Source organism: Vespa velutina, chromosome 16 (assembly GCF_912470025.1).
Source record: "Vespa velutina chromosome 16, iVesVel2.1, whole genome shotgun sequence".
Taxonomy (NCBI): domain Eukaryota; kingdom Metazoa; phylum Arthropoda; class Insecta; order Hymenoptera; family Vespidae; genus Vespa; species Vespa velutina.
Window position 1 is genome coordinate 4,330,314 of NC_062203.1, and position 15,000 is coordinate 4,345,313.

Below are 15,000 nucleotides of genomic sequence, written 5' to 3' on the forward strand. Positions count from 1 at the left end.
AAAAGAAAAAGAAAGAGAGAGAGAGAGAGAGAGAGAGAGAGAGAGAGACTTACCGGTATCGTTTGACTGTCGACCCTTTCCATCTGGATTCCACTCTTCCTCTGTAAAAAAAGAAGAAAACAAGGAATATAGACAAAATTTATGAAATTATAAAAGAAAATAATTTTATAATAGATCACCCCTATCGATACACCACCCTACTATACTTTTTTTAGGCAACTTTTTTTTTTTTTTTAAGGGAACGAAAGATTAATTCGAACGAAAGATTTATTATCACATTTATATCTCGTTTATAACAGATCTTATTATTTTATTTTTGTTTTGAATTCTTTTTTTCTGTTCTTCTTCATTTTCATTTCTTTTTTTTTTTCTTTTTTTTTTTCTTTTTTTGTACACGTTTCATTTGCATCCTAATATTTTCTAACTTGGCGACGGTATAGTAAAATCTTGAAATGGGAAATAGATGAATATTTATGATAGCGAAAAAAAAAGAAGTATTTAAAAAAAAAAGAAAGCAACCACGTTACTATTTTTCTTTTCTTTTATTTTCTTTTTTTTTTTTCCTTTTTCTTTTCTTTTTTTTTTTTTTTTTTTTTAGGAATTTCTGTATTTCAAAAATTGTACGCATTAGCGGTAAATACAAAAGGAGAAAAAGAAGAAAAAAAGAAAAAAAAAGAAAAGAAAAAAAAAAAGAAAAAGAGGACAAATTGCCACTTTTTCAAGAATTTATCAATATATCTTTCAAAGCAAACATTTTCATATTTTTTTCATTACCTTCGTAAAATTGTCTAAATGAAAATTTATACTTTGATGCGTTATCTAACAAATAAACATGAATATTTATGATATAAAGAATAACAAAAAAAAAAAAAAATAAAATAAAAAGAAAAGAAGAAAAAAAAAGAAAAAAAAGAGAAGAAAAAAAAAAAAGAATAAACAAATAAAAAAAGGACGTTAGAAATTTTAAGGAGGTCGATATCTTTTTTCAATAAACGACTTTGCGTCCTCTTAATATTTTTTTCTAAGTGAATCCCTGCAATATCTCTGCGGAAAAGAAGACTCGCCCGTTGAAAAAGAAAAATGAAAAAAAAAAAAAAAAAAAAAAAAAAAAAAAAAGAGAAAAGAAAGAAGAAAAAAAAAGATAAAAAAAAAGAAAAAAAATGAAAAAAAAAAAAAAAAAGAAGCAAGGGCGTCTTTTGGTTTAAACGGGTTATGAAAGATGGTAATCGTATGAGTATGCATGGTACTGCCGAGCCATACCAGGTATATATACAGTTTGCATATTTTACGGGTAACGGGGCATACACCTACTCTTGTTTTCGCAGGACCGTAGATATATGCGTTCGTAAATTTATAAGGATCCAGGAGACGTTCTCTTCTGTTCTCGGTCACGAGGGAGTTATGAATTTAGATTTATCCCGTGACAACCTATTTTCTTTTGAAGTATTCGTTAGGTAAGAAAAGCTATCGTTAATTGTACCCAGGACAAGGAACCATAACTAAATCGGTTCTTTGTCGACGAAGAGATGTTTTTTTTTCTTCCTTCTTTTTCCTTAAAAAAAAAAAAAAAAAAAAAAAAAAAAAAAAAAAAATTTCAATATCTCCTTTCCTTCGAAATATCTTTTCATTGGATTAACTACGTTTCTTAGTTCGTAAATATAATTAATTGCATATATGACGTGGTATATTAATTGAATGATTCATCATTGATTCGTTCTCTGTCATTAAAATTTTATTTTATTAAAAAAAAAGAAGAAAAAAAGAAGAAAAAGATAATTTTAGATTCGAGCAATTTCTTTGCAATTTTCTGCAAAGTGCATGTTCTTTCCTTTTACGAAAGATCGTTTAATATTTCAATTTTATTTATTTATTTATTTATTCTTTTTTTTTTTTTTTTTTCTTTAATGATGATAAAAACATAATTTCAACACAATCATTGAAACTCGCAAATATACTATTTTCATCATATTAATTTAAATGAAGGAACTTTCGTTAGATGATGAACATAATTGGATGGTTTTCATCTTGATCGCAAAACTTTCGCACTTTATGATGTATAACAAAATTTTAACTTATTAAATATTATATTATACAAATTAGACTTTAACAAATTATTATTGAATTTGTTAATAAAAATTGAATTTGTAAATGCAATGATGAAAAAGAGAGAGAGAGAGAGAGAGAGAGAGAGAGAGAGAGAGAGAGAGAGAGAGAGAGAGAGAAATATATATATAAGTTTGAACATAAGTTATGCAAAAAGGTCAAGTTAGACGATTAAATATCTTTCGGTATATTTACGAAATAAAAAAAGGAAAAAGGTAGGGAAGAGTGTTAAAGAAGATCTAAGGAAAAAGATATAAGAAAGTTCGCTCGAAGCTGTAAGCTCTTCCTTAGTTTTTTTTTTTTTTTTTTTTTTTTTTTTCTTTTCATCGTTCTCCTTTTCAGTAGCGTAACCCCGTTTACGACACCGACAAGAAATATCTTATTTTTCTTTTCTCTCTCTCTCTCTCTCTCTCTCTCTCTCTCTCTATTTTTCTACCTTCTTTTTTCTTTTAACCCTTCCTCTATTTTCTTTCTCACGTCAAACTTAGTTTCCTTTTCGAATATATACGAAAGTACCTCGGAGTTACATAGAAAATTCCTACCACATTCGTAGTATTTCCTTTCATTGAATTACAAATTTCTTCTATCTATCATTAGCTTGGTGTAGATTAAAAAAAAAAGAGAAAAAAAAAAAAATTATCGATAATTAATTAATATAAAAATGTTTAAACGACGCAATTAACTCTTCGCATCGAATTAACTGTATAATAATAATTATATTCTCTATAGTTAATCCTATCTTTTAATAATCGTCATAGCAATTTCAAACATGTTTAATTGATATAAACTTGATTGAATCAAAAAGGGGATCGATAATTAATTAATATCTGAATGTTTAAACGATGCGAACTTACTCTTATATCGAATTAACTCTATAATAATTACAATGCTGTATCAAATTGGTCAGACGTTGTCTTTCTTCTTTCTTTCTTTTTTTTTTTTTTTCTTTTTTGTAATCGTTATAGCTATTTCATATATTATAAAAAGTAAATAAGAAATTATTGTCGACAGACCATCCTCATTCTAATCGTTACAACAACTAAAAACAAAACGTACCAAAAAAAAAAAAAAAAAACAATAAAAAAGATCATTCGAATCTTTACACTTCTCTTGAAAAAATTTTGTATAATACAAAATTCAAACTTTAGCTTCTACATAAAGCATACATATTAAACAATATGATAAACAAAAATAAATAAAAAGAAGAAAAAGAAGAAGAAGAAGAAGATGAAGAAGAAGAAGAAGAAGAAGAAGAAGAAGAAGTAGGTGTGGCCAAGGAAAAAGTTATATTATATTTCACGGAATGTTCGCTCGTACTATTAAAATTTTCTTTTTTAGAAGAAATAAAGAAAGAACTACGTCAAACGTTCTTGTCGTTTAAGCGACGAATGAAAGCATCGTTATCCGAGAGAAAATGACTTTTTATACAGATCCGATGGCTTCGAATAACTTTGCAGAAGGATCACCCAGTAGAGAAGAGACGAGAAATTTATTTGTCCGTTGAATCGTGGATGAAGCTTTGAGGTGATGCTGAGAACGATGATGAGAGAGATGAGAGGCGAAAGGAAATGATAGGAGGTTGGGGCAGGTCATGGAAGAGAGATAGATTGGGAATGGGGGACGGTGGGGGGCGGGAGGTAGGGTGGAGTGAAGGGGGAAAAGGGAAATGGACTTGAAGGGAATTTACGGAAGCGAACTAACTCTCGATGAAACTTTTATTTTTTTTTATTTTTTTTTTTTTTTATTTTTTTTATTTGTATTTCTTTTTTTTTCTCTGTCCGATGCTCTCCGATTGGATCTTAACGGTTTGACTAATTGAGGACTTAAAATTAATAGAAAGATTTTTTCTTTGTTTGTTTGTTTTTTTGTTTGTAATTTTTTTTTTTTCTTTTTTTGTTATTGAACGAGAAGGAAAAGGAGGGTGGATTAGATGGGTAGGAGTGGTTCGAAGGTTTGGATTGCGTTTGGATTGGAATCCGAAATTGGTTTACCTGAAGTTTCCGAATCTGATCCCGAGGCAGGGCTTACGTCCACGCTGTGCCTAGATCCTTGACAACATTCGCTGCACTTACTGCACATTCTCTTTCGTTTTTCTATTCGATCAACGTAAGATGACGCTTTTCTATAGTTCTTTTTTTATTATTCCTTTTCTTTTTATCCCTTTCGTTTTTTGATTTCGCTTAATATATATGTAATTTAAAACGTTCGCACCAATCGTCGTCGGATTGTCACGGTCTATCTTTTCATTTTTTTACAACGTAGAAAATGAAAGTTTGCGCGCGCTCCGGCACACACGTACGCACACACACGCACAAAGAGACATACACACTTTGACTTGATGATCTTTAATAATGATGATGATGATGATGATGATGATGGTGATGATAATAATAGTAATGATAATGATAAAACACTTTGACGTCGTTTTTATGCACTCGATCGTATAACGTAAATATAATTAATTCATGAATGATCGTGAAAGAGTATTTTGCTAATAAATTACGAAAAAGAAAAGAAAAAGAGAAAGGAAAAGAAAAATCGGTAAGAGGATTGTGATCGAATTAAGAAGAAGAAAAAAATTCTCGTTAAATTAAGTAAATAAACAAATGAATGAATGAATGAATGAATGAATGAATGAATGAATGAATGAATGAAAAAAAAAAAAAGGAAAGAAAAAAAGAAATAACTAATCGTATCTCGAGTTAAAAGAAGAACAGATAAAAGACGAAACTAGAATAATTCAAGAGGAAATAATTGGATTTGTAGGCAATGCATCTTTATGCATTTAAACGCATCGAACTTGCAAACTCGAAGAAAAAGGGGCGTCGTCGAAGTCGTACGTCGTGATTGTAGTAGTCGTAATAGTAGTCCTAGTCCTAGTCCTAGTCCTAGTCATAGTCATAGTCATAGTCATAGTTGTAATAGTCGTAGTAGAGTAGTTGCCATAGTAGTCGAACGTTTAACGTTTTACAGCGGTTAACGAGCTTCGCTTAGGAGTCCTCATCGCGACGCTTTCTAGATATTTACTTGTTCTGTTTATATGCACGTCTTTACAGAATGCAAAGAAAGAGAAAGAGAGAGAGAGAGAGAGGGAGAGAGAGAAAGGAAGAGAATGCATATGTATATGAGAATGAGAGAAAGAGAAGGGAAAGAGAGATACGCGCAAGAGAGAGAGAGAGAGAGAGAGAGAGAGAGAGAGAGAGAGAGAAAGAGAGAGAGAGAGAAAGATACGGATATATATATATATATGTACATATACACACATATATGTAGTGCGTGTGTGTAGATGTGAACGGAGAGAGAAGCAAACGACGGATGTAGCGCGTCGTTGGTTACTGGAGCAAAAGCTTACTCGTAAAGCGCACGACCGGGTTACGGAAGGGCAATGGGTGGCCGTGCATGCGCGTACACGCACCCACCCGTTTCCTTCCCCTCCCCTCTACTTTCCCCGCTCCCTCCTTTTCTCTATTTCTCTCTCTCTCTCTCTCTCACACTCTAGCTTTCTCATTGCATTTCTCTTTTATCCCCACCTCATTCGTTCTTACTCTATAGTAAGAGATTTCGAATCTCTCTCTCTCTCTCTCTCTCTCTCTCTCTCTCTCTCTCTCTCTCTCTCACTCTTTCTCAAAACCCGCGCTTTTTGCTCTTTTTATTACGTTAATCGTTGCCGTGTGAATTGGAGTTGGCTTCTTTTCTATTTTCCTTCTCTTTCTTTTTTTATCTTTTTATTTTTATTTTCCTTTCCTTTCTCCTTCCTTTTTCGTTTGCCTACACTTTTTTTCACCCTCGGTCCATGCTTCAGTGATTAATTCTTCGGGTTGTTTTGATGATTTTTCGTCGTGATTTGTTTTTTTTTTTTTTCTTTTTTCTTTTTTCTTTTCTTTTCTTTTCTTTCTTCCTTTTCTCTTTTATTTCTTTAAGAACCGTTATGATTAACAAGATTTCGACGTCGAGGCCCCTCTCCCCGTTTTTTAATATGATCGATAGATACGACTATTTATTATTAAGCTTTTGTTAATTAATTTATCCTATTGATCGAGGTATTTAATTACTTCGTAAATTGAGCTTAAGGGAAACGTTTGAAATAGTATCTTTTGTTTCGATCGTATTATTAGAATACGACGATTGACTCGATCGATCGATCGATAAATTATGTATGATTTTTAATTGTTCTAAGATATATTTTTTTGGTATTTTAGTTTTCTTTCCTTTTTTAAACGTTCGTTAGTTTATATTTTAAGTGAATAGATTGATTCTTTAAAATAGCCCAGTTATAAGTATAATATAAATGTATCTATAAAATGTATGCTCAGTCTATTAAATAAAAGTTCTTGATCGATCGATCATCGTCATATTTGGATTTCTTTTTAATTTTTATTGTCTTCGTGGGTAGTTGCGCTACGAAGGTAACTTAACCCCGTAATATTTCGATAATCGATATTCTCCGATTATAGTCGAGGCTTCATTAGTCGACATTTCTTTTCTTGGTATATTCGATAGGTCGATTCGTTAATTAGTCCGTGATATAAGCTTCATAATAATCAATCTGATGTTACGGTGATTCTTATCACCGTAAGAGTTATTATCATCGAAGTTTAATCTCTATTTCTTGTTTCGATACAGATTTCTAAATCATTTTTTTCTTCTTCTTTTATTTTTTTTATTATTTTTTGTTGTTCTTTTTTCTTTTTTTTTTTTTTTTTTTTCCAACGATCTAAAGCCTATTACTATCATCCTATATAGATCATCCTCAGATTATTCTCTAATCTTTTCATTCATTATCTTTAATCGTTCAAGGATACTACGAGCCAATATGAATTTCGATAATCGATATTCTTTAATTATATTCAAAGTTTCACATTTTTTTATTATTTAATAATAAACTAAATCGATTTCGATAAATACGTATATTAATTAATCCTCGATAAATTAATCTTCAAGTTACATCGTATCGAATTTCTTTCTTACATTCTTTCCTTTTTCCTTTTTTTTCTCAAGTACCAATTCGTAAAGAATTTTATCTGAAATATTAATTTGCGAAGAAGTTGGACAGAAGTTGAATTTAAATTTTCGTTCTTTTATATGTCAAATGATCAACGATTTAATCAAGTAGACGTACAAGAGGGACGCGCATCGCTATTTAATTACCGAGGCGTGACGCCTCGTAATGATCGCATGAACACCAAACGCGTAATGACGTTGCGCTTGCGCTTTTAACGTTGATAAGCTCCTAACCCATAACTACGAGTTTTCATATCGTATTATGTCAAGAAATGTGATCCTCTTTAAACAAGCCCACAATGAATAATAAGTATTGTTCATCGAAATAAAAAAAAAAAAAAAAAAAAAAAAAAAAGAAAAGAAAAAAAGAAAAAAATAAGTAAATAAAAACAAAACTGAAAAAGTGCATTACACAATTCTCTAATTGGTACATAAGCCAATTAAATTGTTAAACGTTTAATTAAATATTAACCCCATTAACTTGTTTACATAATTTCCACGCTTTAAAAATAATTAATATTGCATATAAATAAATTTACGAGAATAAATTAAAGAAACGAATTATTATGAATATTTGCTAGAAATAAATTTTTCTCCTCTTACGATATAAGTATTATTCATTATAAATAATAAAAAATAAAAAAAACAATATATATATATATATATATATATATGTACATAAGCATTGCATAATTATCCAATTGGCCGTAAGCCAATTAAAATGTCAAACATTTAATTAAATATTGCATTAAATATCATGAATATATTTGAATAATCCGATTAAATTAAAAAAAAAAAAAAGAAAAAAAAGAAAGAAAAGAAAAGAAAAGAAAAATAAATTGACAAGTTATTAAGCATTCTGAAAAATTATAAATGAAATGTAAGTAACTGACAGCATTAATATCATTTATATTTAGTGAATATTATAATTAGCATGATTATCGAAGGTTAATATTAAATAACCATAAATAATATTATGATCTTAATAACCCTAACGTAATAATAAACTAATATGAAGATAATAAAACCACTGTCATACACACACACATATATAATATCACACTTCATACATGAGCAATTTCAGAAGATAAAAAAAATACAATGTGTGCCAAAAGTTCAAAGGGTATTATTAAAAATCAATAACGTTCTTTCGAAGTAAATGTTTCTTCTTATTACTCGGATTCGGTAAAAAGAAAAGAAAAAGACAAAGAAAACGGAAAAGAAAAACAAAAAATGAAACAAAAAAAAAAGAAAATTAACTCGTATTAAAAAAAAAAAAAAAAGAAAAAAAAAAAAAAAAAAAAAAAAAAAAGAAAAAAAGAAAGAAAGAAATAAAGAAAGGAAAAGTCACATAAGAACGTTCATGACCTAATAAGTAGAAACTTTTGACCCCACCCAATGGATTTCTACATCGATGAAAGGTCATCCATGACGTAATGAAAGACACAGAGAAAAAACCATCTTAAATCAAATGTAATTCAGTTAGGTAGATCCAAAGGAACCATCAAGTAAAATACATACACACATACATACATAGACAAAATACACACAGAGAGACATACATACATACATATATGCGTATATACATATATGCCTACTCTGTTCCTGCTTTATGAAAGAAAATTCGTCCTGGTAGTAGAAGAAAGTGGGTCGAGTAGGGGAAGAGAAGTGGAATGGGTAAGAAGGGAAAGGAAAGGAAGAGAAGAGAAGGGCAGGGGGAGGATTGGTCGTAACTAAAAGTCGAGTTTTAGGAGAAAGGTAAAAATCAGAGAGGAGTAGGTTCTCTAGAGTAGATGTAGAAAATTGTGAGAAATCGAATCTAGAATTTCACAATTCTTTTTAATTACTGATATTATCCCAAGTGGTATGTATAAATAACAGGTAAAATATATAAATGGTCAATTTTCAACTATATACTCTTGGGACGAAAAGTAAGGGAGGGACGAGCGTTTGAATCCATGTTTGGGATTGGGTGGTTAGAGAGAAGTGAGAGAGTTGAGAGAGATGAAAGTTGAAAGGGTAGGAAGGGATAGATGGAAGGGATGAATGGAAGGGAATAATATTACCATCAGGACGCATCGTTCTCTCAAAAGCCCTTTTAAACTTTATCGATATCTTACGACAGGTTACAACGAGATGATATCAGGAGGATCAACGAATTTCGTAGGCTAAAAGTCAATATTCCTGGCACGTTGCTCTAAGTCCCAAATGCATTCGCGAATGTCAATATATCAAAGGCAAATATTATTTCGACGACCTAAATACGCTCGCTCGTTCGTTCATTCGCTTCTTCTGAAATTTTGATTTTACCATATGTATATATATATATATATATATATATATATATATATATACATAGGTATATAACGAGTGCATTTTGTGAATACGATTTTGATAAAATCGATCAAATCAAAATATAATACGTAGAGTTAAGAGATAAACTTTTCTACAATTTTATTTTATTTTATTTTTATTCCCTTTATGGGACAAATTTTTAATACACAGATACAACTTATACTAAAAAGAAGGGGAAAAAAAAAAAAAAAAAAAAAAAAAAAAAGGAAAGGAAAAAGAATCGACTAAAATCTTATCCCCGAAGAATAATGAATACTCACGTTTCGTTCTTATTGTAAAAAGAAAACAAGAAAAAAAAAAAAAAAAAAAAAAAAAAATAAATAAAAAAAAAAAAGAAAAAAGAATTTCATCAAAAGATAATTACAAAGCAAGCTCGAAAAAGATTTTAGAGAGAAAGGTGACAGGAAACTCTTCACCCTCTAACTTTCTTCTCATTTTTCTCACATATACACAGCCATATATATATATATATATATATGTATGTATGTATACTCTTATATATGACATATCCTCTATATATGTATATATACACACACACACACGTACACACATTTATATAAACGCATATACGAAAGCTAGAGCTCGAGGCTGCGAGTTCTCCTAGGTAATTGGAGACGAGCCTTTCGACGGGCTTAACTTCGTTCCAAGCCTCTTTTACTTCAACGTCTTGACTCGACAACAACAACGACGAATACGAATACGACGAAGACGAAGACGAAGACGACGAAGACGACGAAGACGACGAAGACGAAGACTAAGACAACGAGGACGAGGTTGCCGGCAATGACTGTGGTAAAGGCACTGACTTCTTCTATACCTAACTCTTTCTTTTCTCTTCCCACGATAGTAACAAGATACTGGAATTAACTTGACTACCATGAAACGACCAGTTGAAAAGTAGATTATGTTCTTTTCTCATTTATATTTTTTTTTCATTTAAAAAAAAAAGAGAGAGAGAGAGAGAGAGAGAAGGAATAAGATTTGTTTGATTTTATTTCGAAATCATTTCATTTTTATTACTACTCTCTATTGTTCTATTGAATAGAAAAATTCTGAAATGTTCTATTGAATTAGGAAAATAGAATAAAATTGTTATTTTATTCATTTCTCATTCATATTTATTATATCAAAACTTTCTGTATCAAGAGAGGGAGAGAGAGAGAGAGAGAGAAAGAGAAATAGAGAATAAAACCGATTAGATTCGACTAAAAAGTCATTTGATTTTTGTTAGTATTCTATTTTCTATTGAAATGTCAGAGAAATAGGAGAATAGAATTTTGATTTGATTCTTTTCTTATTCATATTTTCTATCTTTTAAAATCGAGGGAAAGAGAGAAAGAGAGAAGAGGGAATCGAATTGAATTGAATCGATTCGGTTCGATTTAAAAATCAATTGATTTTTACTATTATATTCAATTGAAATGTCAGAAAAATCAATTGCCGTGTTCATCTTATTCGATCTTTAAAAATTTGTTATATGCATATATAAAAAAGAAAAAAGAAACAAGAAAAAAAAAAGAAAAAAGAAAAAAAAAAAAAAGAATATCTCTAAAAATATAAAATTCTATCGTATGTGAAATTCGATCATAAAAAGCTAATATATTTATCTTTCATTATCGACAATATATAATATGAAAATGAAATGGAGTGTGAAAAATTTTTTCTTCGTTGTTATTGTCATTATTATTAATTACTTATGTATAAAGATATAAGATATTTTATCCATTATATACATATATATATATATATATATATATATATATATATATATATATATATATATATATATGTATCTATGTATGTATGTATGTATGTATTTATGTATGTATGTATATATGTATGTATGTATGTATGTACGTATGTATATATGTATGTATGTACATGTATTTTCTTTTCTTATATTTTTAGACTAAAATTTCACTCGACCTTCTTCTTTAAAAATTAAATTCATTGGAGTATAAGAAAAATTTGAAATGGTCGTCTTTCAGAACAGAGCACTAAGAGTAGAAAGATAAAGAAAGAATAACACTTTATCGTTTTTTTGTCTAAAACGTTGAGACTCCTTTTCTTTATCTCAAAGAAAAAGCAACCGTATGACCAATAGCCCAAAGCTACTTCCTAAGAGATCGTTAACGTTTTCGAGCTTACGAGTGGCTCATAATAACGAAGATACGAAAAAAAAAAAAAAAAAAAAAAAAAAAAAAAAAGAATACAACAACAGCAACAACAACAACAACAACAACAACAACAATAACAATAATAATACGAAATACTCTCCTCTCAAGGGTGATACATCGAATTTTTGACGAATCTTTTCTTTCTCCCGCCAATTTTTCTTCCTCCTTTTGCTTTTTATTTTTCTTCTTTCTCGGATCGCGAACGATATAAAAATGACTTACTATTCCCTCCTCCCTTCCTCCCCCAATCGCCATCCAAAAAGGAAGAAAGAAAAAGATCTTCCACGAATATTTCACGAATTTTTCTTTTCTTTTTTTTTTTTTTCTTCTTTCTTTTCTTCTTTCTTTCTTTTTTTGGATGGCAGACCAGACAAAGTGGCTTAGATGGCACACAGCACAGTGTTATATATCATCGTCGTCAAAGTTTACGTGACGACGACAACAACAACAACAACAACAACGACGATGACTACGACGACGACAACTACTACTACTACGAAATGAGACGAGACGAGACGAGACCAGACGAGACGAGACGACTATGACACTCGCAATTTCCCTCGTCAACCCTTTTTTTTTTTTCGAATGAAAACGCGTAAAACAGAAGAAGTATATATCCTATCCGCATCATCCTCCCCATCTCCATCCCCCGTTCGTTCCTCCCCGCGCATATACTCGCGCTTCTCTGTCTACTCTTAAAAAACTCACGTTTTCCACGCGAAAAAAGCTTTTCCCTCCGTATTCCCTTCCCCCTTTCATCTCCCCCTCCGATCCCAACCCCCTTTTCCCTCCCCGTAAAGTTTCCTTCTACTGTGCATCGTTTAAACTCGGATTCCCCGATGTTTCCTTTCATTTTCCACCTCCTTTCACCCTTTTCCACCTCCTTCCTACTTTCCCCCCCACCCCATGTTTTTCCTTCTTTTTCTGTTATTTTTCTTTTTCGTCCCTCTCCTTCCCTCCCTCCCTTCCTCTCTATCTCTCCCATCATTCACTACTACGCTTCTTCTGTCGCGCGTACTCTCTCGCTTACGATCGACCGACAGAGAAACAGACAGAGAATTATTTTTCCCGGATAATATGCATTTCGTGTGTTTTTATTTTTTTCTTTTTCTTTTTCTTTTTTTTTTTTTTGTTTTTGTTTTTTATTTTCTATTTTCCACACTCCTCTTTATCTTTCTCAACATCTTCCACTTCAATGGTCGTTCGTTTGTTACGTTTTCATTCTTTTACTTTTCTATTTTTCTATTTTGTAATTTTTAATCTTTTTATTTTATTTACTTATCCGCAATATTTGATTTGTTTCTTCAATGCGAACCATCTAAAAGTTATTTTATTTTAACTTGTTGATCGAATTCAATAATCATTCCGTGTTATTATTTTCTTATCTGTGTAAGACATTAATCGTATCTGTTATATAATGTAGAAGCAATACTATGGATTATTATATCATTGTTCACATTATAACCTGGTTATTACATGTAACTGTACATATGCACGTAATAATAATAATACTATATAATATATAGTATATCATAATAGTATGTTATAATTTAATATAAAATAGAATAGTATAGTATAAAAAATAATATATATATATATATATACATAGATTCATACATAACGTTAACACGTTCCGTGCCATGTGTACCAACGGTGGTACACGTTAAACGATCTTCAAGCCACGTGTACCACCGGTGGTACATGCAGTCATTTTTTTCTTTAGTCAAAATATCAAATGGCCTGAACGACAAGTCAGGTAAAAATGGCTTGGCACGGAACGTGTTAATAAATAATTCAATACTTAGATAGATAAAGAATATTAAAAATTCAAAATCAACATTAATTCGATGTAAATATCTGCCAAATATTTTTTTCTCTATCCTTTAATTCAACGAGAAGAATTTCCTTTCTCCTTCTTTTCTTTTTCTTTTTCTTTTCTTTTTTTGTAAAGAAGAAAAAATAAAAGAAAACTAAAATCATAAACAGGTATATACGCAAACGTATATACATATGTAATGCACTTGAAGGAGCTTTAACCTAATATGTTCTCTTACGGCGATAATAAAAACCAAGACGTCGATGTGCCCTAGAGAAGAAAAAGTTTGCGGTACACGACGCGTCGTTGGTCTTTGAAGAGAATAACTTGGAAAGTGGGTCGAGCGGTTGAATAAAGAGGCCGATTATACCGTCTACGCGAAGAGGACACACGATGCCGTTCTTATTATACTTAATGCCCGACTATCTTGGCTAAAGAAAGGTTCGATCCTTATCACTTATTTATTATTATCACTTGTGTCTCCTCTCGAACGATCGTCTACCTCGAACGAAAAAATAAACTTAAAAAAAAAAAAAAAAAAAAAAAAAAAAAAAAAAAAAAAAAAAAGAGAAAAAAACTCTCCCCAAGATCCTTATCGTAATGTAACTTGCATTAATGAAAACGAGATATTGACATTTTAAATTAAACGTTGTTGTAATCTCGAAATATGTCGAATGATAAACAAAATATAGATCGTTCGGTAAGCAACGCAAATATGAGGAAGATTGATCGCAAACGATGACGTGTTAACAATCATGATTACGTCAACGAACGAGATAATAACTGGGACAGCTATATAGGGTGAATCTAAAAGTTCTTAGGCGACTTTAAAAGATCGATCAATCGTTCTCTTTGTATTAACTTGTCCTTTTCTTGTTCTCCCTCTTTCTCTCTCTCTCTCTCTCTCTTTCTTTTTTTCTTTCTTTTTCTGACTGCAAAACTACAAGTCTCGCTAAGTAAAACTGCAGTCGTAATTATACCACGGATCTAATTAGCGAATAACGAGTCTCAAAAAGAGTGATTAATTTTTCAAAATCACCTTGAAACATTCTTTTCTTTTTTACCCTCATACAAATTTCGCCATTATCTTATGTTCGTAGATTTTTAAATTTTCAAAAGGATAATAAATATTTATTAAGAGCGTAAGTAATGAAATGATAACATCCCTTAACGAATTGGATAATAACCGTGCACATAATTATCTAACATTTATAGATATCTTTTCTTCGTTTCTTTCTTTTTCATTTTTTTCTTCTTCCTCTTCTTTTTTTTTGTTTCTTTTTTCGAAAACCCCATAAACGTTGAAACACATTGAAAAGTGTTAATCTTCATAACTTATGTAACGAACGAACTGAAATAATAATAACTCGTCAGATAATTATTCACATTTACATAGATTTTCTCTCAAAGATTGAAAATATTTATTATGTGAGATCCTAGATGCAACAACGTATCGTATCTAACTCGTTGAACGAACAAGATAACAATGCAGCAGATAATTATCTCATACATTCATTCATTCATTCATTCAAAATTCATACAAAAAAG

The 15,000-nt window shown here is 30.5% G+C and overlaps 1 protein-coding gene and 1 long non-coding RNA gene across 30 annotated transcripts in view; both read right to left on the reverse strand.

The window, feature by feature from the left end:
• LOC124954800 overlaps positions 1-15,000 on the reverse strand; it is a 109,518-nt gene that overhangs the window by 64,175 nt on the left and 30,343 nt on the right. For 28 of the 29 annotated variants that reach the window (XM_047508269.1, XM_047508266.1, XM_047508274.1 and 25 more), the window contains exon 3: positions 54-101. The exons of the other annotated variant lie outside the window; for it this stretch is intronic. In XM_047508269.1, the coding sequence (XP_047364225.1) occupies positions 54-101 (48 nt within the window). The remainder of the gene's footprint in view (positions 1-53; positions 102-15,000) is intronic. 29 annotated transcript variants of the gene reach the window in all.
• The window catches only part of LOC124954807, a 2,713-nt gene continuing 466 nt past the window's right edge, over positions 12,754-15,000 (reverse strand). Inside the window, exon 2 of the long non-coding RNA XR_007102668.1 lies at positions 12,754-14,803. This is a non-coding gene — a long non-coding RNA (uncharacterized LOC124954807). The remainder of the gene's footprint in view (positions 14,804-15,000) is intronic.